The sequence below is a fragment of the Micrasema longulum genome, unplaced genomic scaffold, assembly GCF_059751315.1.
Source record: "Micrasema longulum isolate JH-2025_06_02 unplaced genomic scaffold, ASM5975131v1 h1tg000083l, whole genome shotgun sequence".
Taxonomy (NCBI): Eukaryota; Metazoa; Arthropoda; class Insecta; order Trichoptera; family Brachycentridae; genus Micrasema; species Micrasema longulum.
Window position 1 is genome coordinate 260,339 of NW_028277289.1, and position 18,427 is coordinate 278,765.

At 30.8% G+C, this 18,427-nt stretch overlaps 1 protein-coding gene across 1 annotated transcript in view; it reads left to right on the forward strand.

Annotated features, from left to right (window-relative positions):
* Positions 1-13,213: 13,213 nt before the first annotated feature.
* The window catches only part of LOC148284843 (nectin-3-like), a 75,047-nt gene continuing 69,833 nt past the window's right edge, over positions 13,214-18,427 (forward strand). The window contains exons 1-2 of the mRNA XM_088234048.1: positions 13,214-13,217; positions 14,494-14,699. Of these exons, the coding sequence (XP_088090174.1) occupies positions 13,214-13,217; positions 14,494-14,699 (210 nt within the window). The remainder of the gene's footprint in view (positions 13,218-14,493; positions 14,700-18,427) is intronic.

Here is an 18,427-nt window from a genome sequence, read left to right on the forward strand (position 1 = left end):
AACATTTTATACTCGAGCGAAATGCCGTAAACGTATAACAATACTTTTACTTGTACTGTTTTTAGCATTCGTTTACCTTGCGCAACTTTTTGTAAGTATGTACTTTCAACTTCTTCAGATAAAATCGAGAATATTCATTTTCCATATTATATTTCCGTATGATTTTCCGGTAGATAAATTAATTAATTTGATGCTTACGTTTGATTTAGACGCTTATAATATTTTCTTGTCCCATAACTCTTTAATACTGATTTTAATCATCTCACATTACATATTTTAGACCCTTAAAAATTCTACAAAAAAAATCATTAAAATAATACTTTATAAACCATCCTTGTTCTCAACTACCGAACTGTTCAAAGAATTTAATGTTTTAAGAGTGGAGGATATCTACGGAAAGTGCTGTATGCTCCCGGTGCATAAGGAGAGCCTCCCATCGGACCGTATTACGGGAAGGTTGAGAACAGGATGCCTAGCTCTACCGAGAATTAAAACTACCACGGCCAAACATCATTATACTTACATAGGACGGAAGCTTTTCAATAATTTACCACAAAATCTACGTCAAGAAATAAATTACAGAAAATTTAGGGATAAATTAAAGAAAAGCTTCTTGACATAATTAACATTAACTGTATTTTAAAAAAAGAGATGTTTGTTTAATATGTGCCCGTGTTTACAAATTTTGTGTTTTTATTTAATATTTTTTTAGTGTTATATTTTCTCAATTTTTAAAATTGTTTAATTTTTTATTTATTTTATTATTTGGTTTTGCATTTTATGTTTTATTTTTATGTTATTTTGTAAACTTGCCAAACACAAGAGCTAGACTCTTTTTTGGCAAGTATAACCTTAAGTGTTCCATTTTTCTACTGAATGTATTGTTTATTTATGATAATAAAGGTTTAAAAAAAAATATATATGTATGTATATATATTTTTCTCGGGTATTTTTTTTGTCGTTTAATTCATGCGTATATTCATTAGCTTTCTTTTTCTTATATTTAAGAGTCAAAATCACTCGCAAACGAGTAGAGGCGTGTAAATAAATTAAATGATTTTTTTTGTTTGTTTATTGTCGAATTTATGAATTTATAATTGCAAGTAATTGCTCATTTAATTTATTATTAATTAATTATTAAATAATTAATTAATCCTATTGGAAGGAGAATATAAACTGATAATGCAAATTTAAATACAATGTACACAATAAACAATACACAGAAGTGGAGGTTCAAGGTTTAAATTCCACTCTCCCGTGAATTTTTAATTCTTATTTTTGCATTTCAGTTGAAAAGAAGGAAATGGCTAAGTATTAATTAAATAAATATTATAAGAAAGCAAATATCGGTATTTTTTAACAATTTTTCAATTTGTGAGAGAATATTTAATTTGAAATAGGATCATATAATTATTAATATTATTAAGTACTGAGTATCAAAACTTTTTAATCCAAGAACGAATTCGTATATTTAGTACGTGGAGAGACTAATTTGTACTGCTAGAGAAGAACTTCAGATTCTGTTTTAAGACTCCCACTGTGAAACTTTGAAGATATGAATAATATAATATTTAGAATGTATGTAGCGTGGTGTTAAAGTATGTTGAATAAGTTTCTCAACACCACCGTGAACCAAAGTTCAAGCATGACATTCTAACAAACAATTATCAAGTTGAATCTACTTCAATTGTCATTCCTTCTAATTGTTAAATTATTTTAATCATCGTGTCATGAGAATTCAACAAACACTTTTAAACTCAACACAGGGAAGTTTAAATATGCTGCTGATGGAAATAAATCACCTCGCCGGTAAAAGTAACTAATACAATACGTACATAGTTGAAAAAACAGAAACCGTTGTTTTTACAGATATTATTACTGTAAGATTTACCTAATTGGATACGACAAAAGAAATCGAGGTCGTGCTTCGATGTGTATTAATTATACGTTGAATAATTTATAAAAACTCGCAACACTTCACACTTGCATCTCCAGGTGCAAGGCCTACCAACACAGAAGCCAAGCACATCACCAATGACTGAAAAACTAAATTCAAACTCTCTCCGCCCAGCATTGGTTCTAGTAATCTTCGAAACAACGATACCAATTACTTATAATATTCAACGTAAATTAATCTAATTAACACGGTTACGTTCAGTCAGTACTTTCGGGTATTCATTTCGTTGTATTTTATTGTTATTTTTATATGAAGATATATTTAGTTAAATTTCATTTACACCTCCAGATAAATATGTTAATTGAAACCTTTTTTTTAACACACCTTGTAACAAAACTTCGGTATGTCGAAAGTCTGTACAATTATTATTTTACACGAAAACATATTCATTACAAACTTTTTTCATTTAAAATTATTTATTGACAATTCTTGATGGAATTACATTGTAATGATGTAATAATTTATATTTCCATATAAGTTATTAATTTAAAAAATACTTGGTACACTTCCACTTATTTATTTTGAATTAGATAACAAATTTTAGAAATAAATAGGATAAAAAATAATAGTGATAGAATTTTAATAAATCAGCAGATAGAATTTAAAAACTCACCCTTATTAGCCCCCTTAGTTAGACCCTGTACATTGTAATAAAACAATAAATATATTTCAAATAATAGAATATTTTCTTAAAGTACACCGCCGCCAACACATGTTTCAATAATTTGTCTCACTCTGTTCCATTGCAATATTGCATATTGTATCTTTTTCAACTTATTTTTATATGTACCTACACTTAAGATAATATTTAATTTTATATAAATTACCCTTACACTGTAAAATATTCACCAGTCTGGAGATGCCCATTAGAGGGTGAAAGCGCTAATTGGTCAAAATAAATAAGTGGAAGTGTACCAAGTATTTTTAAATTTAATAACTTATATGGAAATATAAGTTATTACATCATTAATTACAAACGTTTAGACCTTTTCTGAGTAAATTTATAGATATATTTTATTTTGTTGTATTTGGCCTTCTAGAATATTCTGATAATGTCTTATCGCGTATGAACGTAAATATTTTTATATTATATAATTAATACTAACATATTCTTTATACCTGTATTTTGATTTAGAAGTTGTAAAGATGTACTTTTATCTAATTATTAGATTGTTGTTTGAGAAATAAGAAAACACTTAAATATTTCGATTTTCTGCGGGGTAATATTCTTTTAAGGAAACACCTAAGTACTTATTTCATGTTTTGGAATTATGTCGTTTGTTTAGGCGACTTTAATTTTAACTGGCGCGTCTTGGCGCCGGCCTGATATATTCTTCACAATGAACAAATGGTTCCCCTTTATAAAAAAAACGCACTGTCATTTTTGTTAGATTAATCAGACAACCAAAACGACAACTCAGCCCTGTTTTGTTACTATTGCACTGTTAAATTTCTGAGAAAAATTAAGATAAGTTTTTAAGCAAGTGTTTTTTCTACATATCGACAAACATGACTAACAAGTTCCTGCACCATTAAGATGATACAACAAATATAATTTAAAATCGAAAATGGAGCTATCCGCTTTGATAAATTGAGCTGAACTCTACTACTACTACAAAACTACTGATAAACTCCTGGTACTTAAGGGTGCACTGCTTTTATAGTAGTTGTCCATAATGTTCTCTTTACTTCCGAGTGAGAAAATGTTCTATTTTCCTTCCTGTCAGCAATTTGACATTCGTTCTATGTAATAAATATTTTAGATGTTTTGATTATTATGTTATTTACGTAAACAAAATGCACGATTATTTTCTGACGAAAGTAGGTCTAGTTGCAGTAGGCATTAGTTTCTGGGTGGGTCCCAAATGACTTATTATTCATTTTGATATTTATTATTTTTGATATTACTATCTTTATTTCTGAATTTCACATAATTTACTTTTTTTCATAAAAAATAGCTTATGTAATAATATTGCAGATTAAATGTTTTTATAGAAGTTGTTTCCAACCAATTTTAAAATTGTAAGCCGTCTAATTGATAAAAATATTTCTTGTTAAATATTTATAAAATCTTTTTTTTTGTCGCTATTGTAACCTTTATCTTTTCTCTATTAATGTTTTAAAAATTTTACTTTGTGTTTAGTTTATTTGCTGTTTGAAAAACAAGCACCATTTACAAAATACTTTTTATTTTATTTATTCGTATCATTTAAGGATATGATATAAATAAGATGATTATTTATAGATACATCCGATAAAACATTTTTTGCGTAGTTTTAAGTTAACTGAAAGTTTAAAAAACATATTATTTGGAAATTTTAATTAAAAAATTACAGTCATGTTTATCATCAATTTACACCCACTGAGAGATTTTTTTCCAATTGAACAAATATGTCAAAATTTCTTTTATACAACTTGTAACAAGGTTTGCCTGAAAATTTTACCCTTTATTCATTACGTGGAAGTTATTTCAATCAGTTCATTCAAATAGAAAAAAAAACTTCCTGATTCAGCAAAGGGTGTATCTAAAAAGTTTCTTGTAGATCCGGGGCTGAATTTATCTTCATAAATAACTGTAAGGGAAGTCGAAACGGAACAGGTAGGGGGATGTGACGGACAATACCACCCCTGAAGGTAGAACATGGGACCAAATTACCCCTAGGTGACTAAGCAACAATGCCAGTCATTAATTTTACAGTGCAAATCGTCTGTGAAATCTAATATCACAGTTACCAAGTTATTTAATAATTTCTAACTTTGGTGATAATTTTATCAATTATAAAGTAACAACACAATCTTACATCTTTTTACATTTACTTTTACTAGTGCAGTGGCATTTAAGTTTACACATTAGAATTATTCTACATGATACTCGTATCATGATCAAACCAATTATGCAAATCCAATAAAATGTATTTTAGAATTTATTTTCTGAGACTACTCACATAGACAAAATTTGTAGATTTTCAGAAATTATTCATTCAACCATAGTAGATCATATTTGCGTGAATTTTTTGCAAAAAAATCGTTCATCGAAAATATTCATCATCATCAGTGGCGCTACAGCCCGTTGTAGGCCCTGGCCTCCTCCAGAATTTGTCTCCATTCTTCCCTGCACCCTGCGGCTCTTCTCTAGTTCGTCAGGCCAATTGCTCTAATGTTATTTTCCACATTATCCAGTTATCTTAATTTTGGTCTGCCTCTACTTTGTCTACCTTCCAGAGTAGTATAAATAATATTTTTTGGCGTAAGGTTATTATTTATTCTCTGAGTAAATAAGAATGAAACTTTAAAAATTCAAAATTTAAGAAAGTCGGTTTTTTTTCAACACAATAGACCAGGAGACCCAATTACAATAGCAAATTACAGTACAGAGCACCCAGGCTTAAAAATAGTAATATTTAGTTGACCGGGAATCGAATTCGGAACCTTTCGTGAAGTCAAGCGTCTTAACCACGGAGGCTGCCATTATTCCAAAAAACCCTCGAAATATGGATGTTGAAAGAAGTTGTAAATTGTAGTATGGTGCCGAGTCGGTACTTATACAAAGCTTGGATTTTTACAAGTAAATTCAACCATATGTGGTATTTTTTCAATGTCAGCAAAAACACCAATTAGGTACTTAGACACCTTCATAGTATCTTAAACGTCATCTGATTTCGATGCCCAGCGGCATCGGCCCTAAGTTAGCAGCCCGTTTGGAGTTTATTACTCGGGTTTTAATTTGAAAAATTATGTGTACAATGATTAATGAGTTTGTGTTCTACTGTTGGCAACATTTTTGTTCATTTAGCCCAAAAAGTATATCGTTATAAATGTAAATAAATGTATGGAGAAAACCATAGACTAAAACGTCGATGAATGTTTCCTCGTTACATCCGAGATCTTGCAATTTTCTTGGTCGTTAAAACTAAATTCGACTGTAGTATAGGTTAGCGTCATTCGAAATAAAAATTTACCCCAGTAGAATATTGTATTTGTTTTTACGTTACATACATTATTTTACTTGATTACGAACCTTCAAAATGGAATGCAACTAGAGAAGTGATAATTCTTGACTAATATGTTATAAAAATATGAAGGATTATACATTAGAATACTTGATTTTAAATCCGATCAATACATTCAAATATGTAAAAAAACATCCCAAAAACCTCGCAAAATAGCTAAGATAATTTACCTATTTAAATTTGCTTCTGGTTCAATTGACAATTTTGAATTACTATCCAAACTCTCTATTAATGTCAACAAATTACAACAGGGATGGAGAATACCTTAAATAAGGTAATATGGAAGTCTAGGCATTTACAGGGCTTATTACATGTCATTGGCTGGTTTAAGTGGCCACTTTACATACTGAGTAACATTCACCATTTGGCATATGTTTGAACATCCATATTTCTTCAATTCTTCCATCGGTTGATTTTTGTGATTTTTGTGATTTAGTGATTTAGTCATTTAGTGATTCTCTATTAATGTTTCTCCAAAACCTTCTTTTTCAAACGTCTCTTGTCTCATATAATTTTAAGCAAAGTTCATATTTTTGGTGAACTTATAATAATTTTAATTTAATAACAAAATTATTAAACATAGATTTATTTGCGATTTACCTTAACGACATGCGGCGTTTGCTTTCAAAATAATTTTGTAGTTTTTTTTTCTTTTGTATTTAGATAATTGTTTATTTTATGTTTGAGAATATATTTTAATTTACTGTGATGCTACTTGTGACAACCACCTGTAATTGGTTGGCTTATTTGTAATTTATTTTGTTTATTATATATGATAAAAGTAAATGTTGGTTATCCGAAAAAATAATTTTTTAAAAGGTCTTTTTTTTATGTGTCTTCTTGTTCTCTTTATTTGAAAAAAAAGAACTGAACTTATGTAAACACCCAATCCATTTTTTAAATTTTTTGATTGCTATGTATTCTGACTTTTTCTGATGATGCTTATATGGATGTTCGTTTTTATCGCCATCCCACGAAACAGTTCGACAGACCCAGCATCTCTTATCTCTTTAATATAAAAATATATTGAATAATTGTTTCGCAGATAAAGACAAAGCTGATCAGAAGAGGTGATTTTTATTCGTTATATAAATTTCTTTTACGGACATTTCCAGATAAAGTTAACTTGAGTCATTTCAGTTTAATTTGAAAATTAATTTTAATAGGTTCTTACTGAAACTGTATTTTTAAATCCAAATTACATCCGGAAACGTCATTAATTGGGAGCGGTAACGGCCGGAACAGCCTGTAGGCTTCCCGAAGGCTTTCATTAATTATGAAAAAACTGGCCGTGAAGCCCGCATATCGATTAGTCTGATTAATAATGGTACTACAAAGAGTCATAAAACCTACTGGTGTAGTTTGAATTTTGTTTTATCTACTCAGGTAGACGAAAATAAAATTCGAACCAGTTTTAAATGTATTAGAAGCAAACTTAAAAATCTCCACCGAAAACGGAAAATTAGTTATTGATGCCAAAATAAACTATACATAAAAACGTACCTACCTCAATAATTGCGTAATTAAAAACCGTCTCTAAATCTAGCGAAAACATATTTCAATTATACTATTTAACACCGCAAACTGAGCATCCTTCATTGAGTTAGTGAAGCATAATTAGAAACCTGGCATTTTCACCAATATCTCAGTAATATATATATAAAGTTGGATAATCTATATAGCGCCATTTTTGTAAAAAATCACCTCAAGGGCGCTGTACAATTATTAATTATCCCAGTACGTCTTGTAGCTACAGAGGTCATGGACGGTTCGGATTCTAGTTCCTCGTTTTCAATTAAGATCAATAAAAAAATATAACAGATAGGAGCTTGATTATAGGACGTCTTGCAGCTACAGAGCGCATAGACATTTAGAAATTTAGCCCCCATTTACACATTTTAAAAATTGACAAATAAATTTAGTGTATATATTGACAAATAATAATACAAAAAAAAAATAATAAAAAGGAGTAAGATTACAACACTTCTTGCAGCTACTAAGCGCATAGGCGATTGGAATTCTAGACCCCATTTACAAAATTAAGTTATTTTAAAGTTACTACTACTACTACCATCACACCATTTCCCCGTAGGGGTAGGCAGAGAGAATGGACCGCCACATACGTCTATCCTGGCATACAATCCTAGCCTCTTCCACATTCATACATCTTGTCATACATGCCCTTCGGTTCTGTCTGCTTTTGACATGACCAGACTTAAGATTTTGGTTTATCTGATCATGCCACGTCTTCCTTGGTCGTCCTCGTCTAACGTCACCGTTCATTTTTGCCATATATACTTGTTTTACCATTCTCTCGTCGTCCATTCGTTCTACGTGACCAAACCATCTCAGAGACCCTTTCTTAATCTTATCAATTATACTTGTCTCAGATTTACACTCTCGCCTAGTTGATATATGAAAGCTAGATAACTAATCATCGTGCAGCTACAGAGCGCATGGACGAGTGGAATTTCAGCAAAGTTAGAATGTCTTTCTCTATTTCTGCATCCATTAGCATTCGCATTGTAAATATTCTCAGCCGTTCTTTCGCTGTTCTACATATCCAAACCAGCGCAGAGCTCCTCTCTTGATTTTGTCGATAGCGCTTGTCTCAGCCTTACATAATGTACGGATCTCAACATTTGTGCGTCTATCGTACATAGTTTTACCACACATTCGCCTGAGAGATCGCATTTCCACAGCATTCAGCCTACTTTTGTCCCTGTTTTTCCAAATCCATACTTCGCTCACATACATCAGGGTCGGGACCAGGACTCCGTTGTGAACTGCCAATTTGGTCATTTATTTGCCATTTATCAAATTTGCGTCAGAAAAATAAAATATCTTGGATATTCAAAAAATATTTCTGTTCAATACTCTGAATTTCATTATAAAGTTGAAAAATGGTCTGCTTTTTGGATACATGTTAAAAGAAATTCAATACAATAAAGATTTCCACAGCTATAAAATGAGAAGTGGAAGCGATTTCAGTCCTAAGGTAAGACTGACTGAAACTTATTACTGCCTTAAAGGTTTGACAATGTTTCATTAGCAGCCAGAAAGTCTCGAAGAAGCTGGAAGCGTTCCTACTTTTTGAAGAAAATGCTTTGTGTACGTTATAGGGATAAATAATATGTAGAATAGGGAAATATCACTTTTTTTACATTTTTAAGGTAATAAAGGTCTTTAAAGGTTATTACTAGCATAAAAAATCTTTTTAAATTTGTAACTTTAAATTCCCACAAAAACGGTCATTCCATTGGCTACGTCATGATTCATATTTATTTGTTCCTGCCCATTCAAATTTGTTTAGAACATTGTCACAAATCTTGACCTCACAACTCCCAAGGCCGAACACGTAGCGTTTTTCTAGCAACTTATATTATAACTTGTATGAAATGTTTCTCCACAGTATGCATATTGATTTTAAAAATACAATTGATTATTTTAAATCCATTTCATATATTTTTATCGGTATTCGTAGTATGTGATATTTCCCTCTTATAGATAAATTTAAGTCAGTTATATTTATATTTAAATTTAATTTAACGGAGAGTAAAAACATTTTTGAGAAGGGAATATGGAAGTCTAGGCATTTACAGGGCTTACCACCTGTCATTGGCTGGTCGTAAAAATAGTCCCTTCTCAATAATGTTTTCCCTCTCTGTTGAAATAAATTTAAATATGAATAACTCTCTAGGGAGGAAATCCAGCCATTCTGCAAGCATTTGGAGATACTCAAACATTGTTGAATTAACTACCTGGTAAAAGAAGAAGTATAAAATTTGGAAAATTGTTTTCAGGCGTTGCCTAGTAGGTGATTTGGTTAAGCCGGATGAATCTCACCCACGTAATAAAGGATTCAGCTCTTTTACTTTACAAAAGTCAACAGATGGAAGAGTTGAGGAAATGTGGATGTTCAAACATGGGCAGAATAGTGAATGTTACACCGTGTTTAAAATGGCCACTTAAACCAGCCAATGACAGGTCATAAGCCCTGTAAATGCCTAGATCTCCATATTTCCTTCTCAAAAATGTTTTCCTCTCTGTTGAAATAAATTTAAACATGAACAACTCCCTAGGGAGGAAAACCAGCCAGTCTGAAAACATTTGGACATACTCAAACATTGTTGAGTTATATTTATGTTCATTGTTTTGTAGTTTTATTCTAGTAAGTTCATTTATATGACTTTGTAAATTTGCAAACTAATAAAGAAATATAAATAAATAAATAAATAAGTTCTAAAATGTGTGATGCTGTTTCTTAGTCTTGCGGTAGGACATGGGAAACAAAGTTCAAAGCTCTAAATATACAGTTTGTAGAAGATAAATAATGCCATCCGCAAAATACTTTGTCCGCAAATTGAGATTATTTAGAACGCAAGCCATCTCTTAGAGTTGTTTACTTTGAATTAGATTCTAAGACAATTGTTTTATTTTATTTATGTATTTATTTAACTTCTACATACTTGTTTGTATTTGTGCACAGAAAAAATAACATTTCTACCAACAAACCAATAAAATAAAAGGTGTTGTTTAAAAACAGCTTAAATACATACAGCGACCATACAGCAAAACTTCCGAGAATTTTTTTTTATATTGTACTTTAATTTTGTTTTTTTTTATGAAATATCAGATTTTATTTTTTCATTTAAGACATATTTCACCGACGAAGCGGTCTGCACCGGATGCGGACTTGGGAAGGGGCTGGTAGGAGAGGGGTAGGGGTTTGTGGAAGGGATGCTAGTAGATGCATTAAGGATATTCTCAATTTTCAAATTGAATTAATATTTTTTATTTTAATTCTGTTTTTTATAGTTTACCCTGAAAAACGTTCCTCTGAAATTTTGCGGTCTTGCCCTGAAAACACCGTGTATAATTGAATAATTTTACACGGTGTTTTCTTATATTTTTTTAAAATATGAAAATATGTAACTACCGTTCATTTTTTATTTTCGTGTAATAATTGCACGTAGTTATGCAGCAAGCAGCCAGTCCACAGTTTTAAAAAAAAAACTTTGGTGTTAGCGAGTGCAGTAAGGTCAATTCTATGTTCTGCTTAAAACAGCCAGACCTTTTTCATTTGAAAAAACTGTTATAATCACCTTCTGAAAATAGTATCAATCACAAAAACGGCATTTCCAATTTGCAGAAAACACCCACAAAACTACAAAAATCTTACGCTTTTTTAAAAATCATTAAAAATAGTCAAATATATTAATTTGATTCTTGTTTGTAATATAAAAAAAATATTCATTGTTTATCATTTGTCAAAGTCAAAAACATTCCAACCGTTGTGCAGATTTTATTATTCACTATTTTCATAAAAGTGCTATTATCTCAGTTTCACTTTTCTATGGCTGGCTGCTTTCTGCGAAATTACGTTCAGTAAAGGTTTTTAAACGTATACTTGCCACGTTATTCCGGTAAAACATTTAATCATTTATTCATTTTCAATTTTTGTATTTTAAAAAAAGATTAAAAATTATGTTTCCTCACTGTGTCTCGTGCCGGGTAAACATTTTATATTATTTTGAAAAATGCCCTATATACTTGCCAAACAATTTTTTTTTTAAACATTTATCTTTTAAGTAACTCTACAAAAAAAAACCTTTTTGCATATTTGGCCCGATCCACTTATCAATCCATGCGCAGCCTACCTCCATTATCCACTTCTAGCTAGCAATTTCAAAATGAGAGAACTTACTAATTGTTCTTATGGACAATGAAAGTAGGTAGTACATTTTAATTTTCAGTTTAGTTCAGTACCGAAGTACGGCGTTTATTGGCAAATAAGTCAAGTACTTACTTACAGTACAAAATAAAACAAAAAAGGTGATTAACAAGTATAAATTACAAGAAAATATTTCTAACAGCCTCACTAGATACAAAGGTACATTTTTTAAAGCTACGTATAATATATACGCACCAATGTAACATATTATAATATTAATAAATAAAGGTTTCAGTTCTTAACTTCACAAAAATCAACAGATGAAATATAGAAGAAATATATTTAAATATGGGCAGAATATTGAATGTTACACAGTGTGTAAAGTGGCCACTTAAACCAGCCATTACAGGTCATAAGCCCTGTAGATGCCTAGACTTCTATATTACCTTCTCTTAAATATTCTTCATCTCTGTTGTAATATGTTAATATAAACAGCTCCCCAAGCTCAAAATATTGTTGATAATAATACCTTATTGTAATAAAAAGGAACAAATTACGAAAATAAAATGCTTAAAACATTTATGAAAAATATTTTGAGTTTGTCCAAATTTTAGTAGACAAGGACTGGATTAAACTCCCTGAGGAGTTGTTAATATTAACATATTACACAGAGACGAAGAACATTTAAAAGTAGGTAATATAGAAGTCTAGGCAACTACAGGGCTACACTACCTGTCATTGTCTGGTTTAAGTGGCCACTTTACACACTGTGTAACATTCACCATTCTGCTTATATTTGAATATCTGTATCCCTTCAATTTACAGCTCAATTCATAGCAATTCACAGTTCACAGCAATTCACATTAACAGCTCCCGAGGTAGTTGAATCCAGTTCTTGTATCAAAAAATTTGAGGAAACTCAAAATATTGTTGATAAGTCCACCTGGTCTATGAAGAAGTATAGATATTGAAAACAATATAAATTTCAGGCGTTGCATAGTATGAAGGTGAAATAATTTAATTAGATTAATCTCATTCGCATAAATAAAAGTTTCAGCCCTTTTACATCACAAACATCAAAAGATGAAAGAATTGAAGGACTACAGATGTTCAAATATGGGCAGAATGGTGAATGTTATACAGTGTGTAAAGTGGCCACTTAAACCAGCCTATGACAGGTAGATGTAGCCCTGTAGTTGCCTAGACTTCTATATTACTTTCTCTAAAATTTTCTTCATCTCTGTTGTAATATGTTAATTTATGAAAAAGTTTAAAAAATAATAACGAAGATAAAAAAAATACATAACAAACTACTAAAGAAAATAAAATAAATATTAATTTATAATTTAAACATTTAGTAACTTACAGTTTTAATTCCAAAGACTAAAAACAAGCAAAGAAAATTACAGATTATAAAAATAGAAAGAATAAAAAGATTTTTTTAAATAAATTAATTAAAAATAGACTATTGAAGGCAACATTAAAATATTATTATTAAGACCTTATCCAGCTACTTCTTCCAATTCTGAGAAGCCATTATTTTACTTTAACTGGGAATTTATTTTTGGAAGAATGGGTCAATTCTTGAGAAAGCTTATTATAGCATCGAGGTCCTATAAAACTTGAGTGTCTTTGGGCAAAAATTGTCTTCATTTGGCTGACCACAAGACTACCTTAATTTATGGCTCTGGATCTTTTGAAGTGTATTTTTACTAATTGAGGCTTCTTATCATCCTCTTTTATAAGTATTTTTTTTATTCGAATTTATCTTGATGTTATTTTTATTGTTATACTTGAGTATCTAGTAACTCAAGTATTTGTCCTTTTTTGTGTCATGAGAGGTTAAGTACATTCACGGAGTGCTGTACACGCGCAAACCACGAACCCACTACGTGATATCACGTGATTGGCCCATATAACGCCAAGGAAAAAATCCACACGACTTAAGTCAAAAATATAATAATTATCGTAATATATAATTCTTTTGTAATCCATGTATTATGTTTTATTGTATTTCAATGAATTTATTTATTTGGTCATTTATAATATAATTTGTTTAGAAATTATGGAAGTTATTATGGCTTTTTAGGCTGTGTCCGTGTTAAGCCATAATAATTACCAAGAAAGAAAAAAAATATACAGTAAAACTTCGACTATCCGGATTTATGAGTGGCAGATTTTATTATTTTATAGTAGAAGTAATAAACCTAATTAAAATCAAATTAAAAACTTACTTAAATGTCCAGAAAAGGTTATTGCACAATTCCATTTTGTTTTAAACCTTTTCCTAATTTTTTTGTTTCCTAATTACGATGCAGATATTCGGCGATCCGGGTTGGATTCAGAAACGAATTAACGTTGTTCGGATAAACGGAATCCTGGTGTAGTATCCTAAAACAAATAATAATTACATGAAATACAATAGTGATACAACAATAACAATCTAGAAAAGCAATAACATCGAGAATAATTTAATGTAAATAATAAAATAAAAATTATACGTGCATACTTTCAGACGTAATAAAATATACAAAATAAATAGAAAATATTACAAAAAGGTAATTGAAATATGGTTTATGAAGTATGAATTAAATTTATTAAAATAGTAAATAATGTGACCAAAAAACTGTTTGTTCTAAATTAAATCATACAAAATAATATATACCTAATAAATGTCAATCCACCCTGATTAAACAAATCCGTGTGAGTTTGGACGATACGTGTATAACGGGCCATTCTCAGTCGGATACCATGCGGCTGGTTTTTTATAAATTCTAGTAATAATAAACGAACAGTAGTCTGTAATTTTTAAACGCATAAAGCAGTAACTATGATTGTATTTTTATCCCCAGGCGGGTCCAGCGAAGTGGTCGTGTCGCTAGAGATGCCGCGCTACGCCACGCGCGGCGCGTCCGTCACGCTGCACTGCGCGCACAACGTGCAACAGGACCAGCTGGACAAGGTGGAGTGGCGGCGTGCGGGGGGCAAGTTGGCGCAGAACGTGCGGGGCCGCATGCCCCCCTTCCGCACCTTCCCCGTAGAAGGGGCGGACGTCAACGTGAGTACTAAACTTTATTATTTTAAAATGGTGCCAATCACAGATATTTATGAACGTCGATTAAACATCCTTTAACAACATGAACGATCACAATGGAAGCGAACCGCGATAATAAACTCGCGCATACACATTGGAAAGATTTGTTTCTCGTGGTCACGTGGCCAAACGTGAAATATCAAAGTCAGCGCGAGTCAAGTTTCAGTTTGTCCGTTTGACGTTTAAACTCCATATATAAATATTTCCCTTTCAATGGTTTCGTCAATAAAATATATTCGCATACTTTAATAGTAAACTCTCCTGTCGTGAACACATTGATAATATTGTAATCAAATATCTCAAACTTCTTGATTTTATCAATAGAATGACGACGGACTTAAAAAATATGAATACAATCAAAACTCTTTACTGCTCACTAGTTCAACCCCATGCAGAATATGCTTCTACAATTTATTATTTATTCTATGGGACTCATGTTGACCATATCGAGTCTGTCCATCACCGTTTTCTAAGAAAATTGGCATGGTTGCTCGGATTGCAAAGGGGTAATTATTTATATTTTAAAATAGAGCAATCTCAACAATATTTTGAGTTTGTCCAAATTTTTGTAGACAATGACTGAATTCAACTCTCCGAGGAGCTGTTTATATTAACATATTACAACAGAGATGAAGAACATTGAAGAGAAGGTAATATAGAATACTTCACAAACATCAACAGATGAAAGAATTGAAGGAATATAGATGTTCAAATATGGGCAGAATGGTGAATGTTACACAGTGTGTAAAGTGGCCACTTAAACCAGCCATTGACAGGTCATAAGCCCTGTAGATGCCTAGACTTCTATATTACCTTCTCTTTAATGTTCTTCATCTCTGTTGTAATATGTTAATAGAGCAATCTATTGATATTCCTTCATTGGAGAAACCTTACAAGTGATATCCCATGTTTGTTGCAATCAATTTCCTTTTCATGTTCCGAGCCAGAAGTCAAAATCTACTATTTATCAAATCTTATAAGACCATATTTTGATTTAATGCCCCAATGTCCAAAATGTGTAGATAAGTCAATTCATCACACATCACGGAATTCTGTGGGATAGGTCCTCCGCCTTTTCATAGATCTATTCGCCACTAAAACAGTATAGGATGAAGATGGATTGACATGGGTTAGCTTGAAGTCTTATATATTGATCGTGCTTCTAGATATATAATATACCATAATTGTATTTCCCCTTTTTGTCTTTGCTACATAGTTTTATGTTCTTTTTGTTTAGTTTTGTGCAAATATTTTTTGTACATAAAAAAAAATTTCGGCATAAATTTGTACCGTCAGCGTCAGGAAAGAACAGAAAGTAGCTTATATCGGTTACCGATCCTTCAACTATCGCTATGAAAAAAATACGACCGTCTGTTAGTCCATGGCGACGTAACATCGTTATTCTGTTCACAAATTCAAAATTCTATATTAAAACCAAAACTAAAAGCAACCAAACTAACCTTGGATAAATTAAGTCAATTATTGAAATTTTAAGAATTAATTTCAAATTGATTATTTTTGACATTCCACTTTACAGCGTTCTCATTTTCAAATAAAGTTATTCATTGTGATTATATTTTATTATTTTTTTAATGTAAATTTTCGGAATAAATAGTAAGTGGCCTTTTTTACTTTCTATCTCTCCAGCTATCCCCGTGCAAAAAAGCTAGTTGATCGGTCGCTCTGTCACTTTCGCAATTATAATTAAGAAGAAGAAATATTCACATGCGAAATACTATTTTTGACGGTTACAATGTTTGGCAATCATGACTCGATATATTAGGTATATCTATTCCTATATATCTTATTTTTCTAATTTACTACTGAAACTTAATACGTTATTTCGTTAATTCACCCCATTAAGATGAAAGATAAGAATGGGGGTGTAATAAAGTAGCTTTATAGGCGGAACCTTCTACAAGTAATGGAAGCTATTGTAGGAGACATGCATAGTACATAATACGAGAAAATCGATTTTATGAACGACCGAACATTTTTTCAAAATTGTTCGTGTTTCAATTTATCGCAAGAGAGATGGAAAAAATTTTTAGAAAAGGGAATAAGGAAGTCTAGGCATTTACAGGGTATTTGATCTATCATTGTCTGATTTAAGTGGCCACTTTACACACCGGATTAACAATGCGACACAATCGGGACATTGGTGCATGCAAGCCATAATATGTTCTGGAGGTTCTGATCAAGGAACATTACATTATTATTTCGCAACCTGCCGATCGAAACATTGAATGCCACTTGTTCCAGCAACAATGGTACATCAATCAAGCTACTTAGTAAATTAAGCATAAATAGTTATTGTTACAGTCATTGTTATTCTTACGTTTTTGAAGACTTTAGATTTTTAACATTGACTCCATTTCTCAGTAAGTGTAGGCATTTCTCTCGAGGCCAATCATCATTTGGCATTATCTAATAGCATCCGTTTTCATAAAAATCAATAAATACAATTTAAATAAAGTAAATAATTTAATAAATAAGAATAATAATATAAGATAAGAGTGGGGACATTTTTTTCCAATTTATAAAATGACATATGTATGTTCATTATATCTGCTTAATATGCTCTAAAAACAAAATCAATTTTCAAGAGGTCTTGGACTGGATTCTCCTTAGGGAAAAGATTTGATTTGGAAACTCATTTAAAATTTTCAATGGTCTATATTATGGTTTATACTATTTATATATCGCGGCACGCAGTGTTTTTAACAAAAATACACACATAATGGAATATAAACACTTCAATATAATGTGATAAAGAAAAAAAAAAGCATTATGTTACATAAAAACCACAACATAGCAGTTTCGTATGAAGAACAACACACAAAATAAATAAAATAAAAAAAAATTAAATACTAAAAAAATAAGATAATAAAAAAATTACAAAACAATTTTTAAAAAAGTTTTTTTTTAAGATATAAAATATAAGTATTTTGAATGCAAAGAGCAATAAAATAATTTAAATGTCAAAAAAATTAAATAATAACTATTAAAAAATAATCTAATAAAGTATACACGTAAATACACCATACAAAAGAAAACATAAAAAAACATAATAATCTAACAAATGTAAATTACCGTTCACCATCTTTGAAATGATTAAATAGAGTTGATTTATGTAAAATATACTTTATATTAAAAAACTAGAACTTACGTTATGTTGTACTAGTACAATCTACTATATTATCGTAGAACAGTATTCGTCCTTATGCAAGACGGGACTTAAATCCCATGGAATTAGCACAGGTGTCCCAATAAATGTAAATAAGTCAATTGTTTGTGAATGGATAAATAACACTTAAATTTAACACTATGTTATGTTATTTCAGTTCTCCTTTATCTACTCCACGTACGTTTTCTCTTTTTCGAAGAAACATAAGTTCATTGTTATTGCATGAGGAGAACCAAGTCCTAAGTGCATAGAAAATAGTCTGTTCCTAGAATATTCAACAAGAACGTGCTTCTTCACTTGACGTAGGTACCCACACATAACCAAGTTGTTTAATTTCATCCCCTGTTACCATTCATCCCGTGTTACCATAAGCTCTGAGATCTTATAGCGAAATAATTTATTCGCGTTACGATAGCACGTAGATCTTGGGCTGCTGATAATCTACATTATTACACCAGCTTTAATAATGTTACCTCTCAACTTCTTAGTTTGTAAAACAGATTAG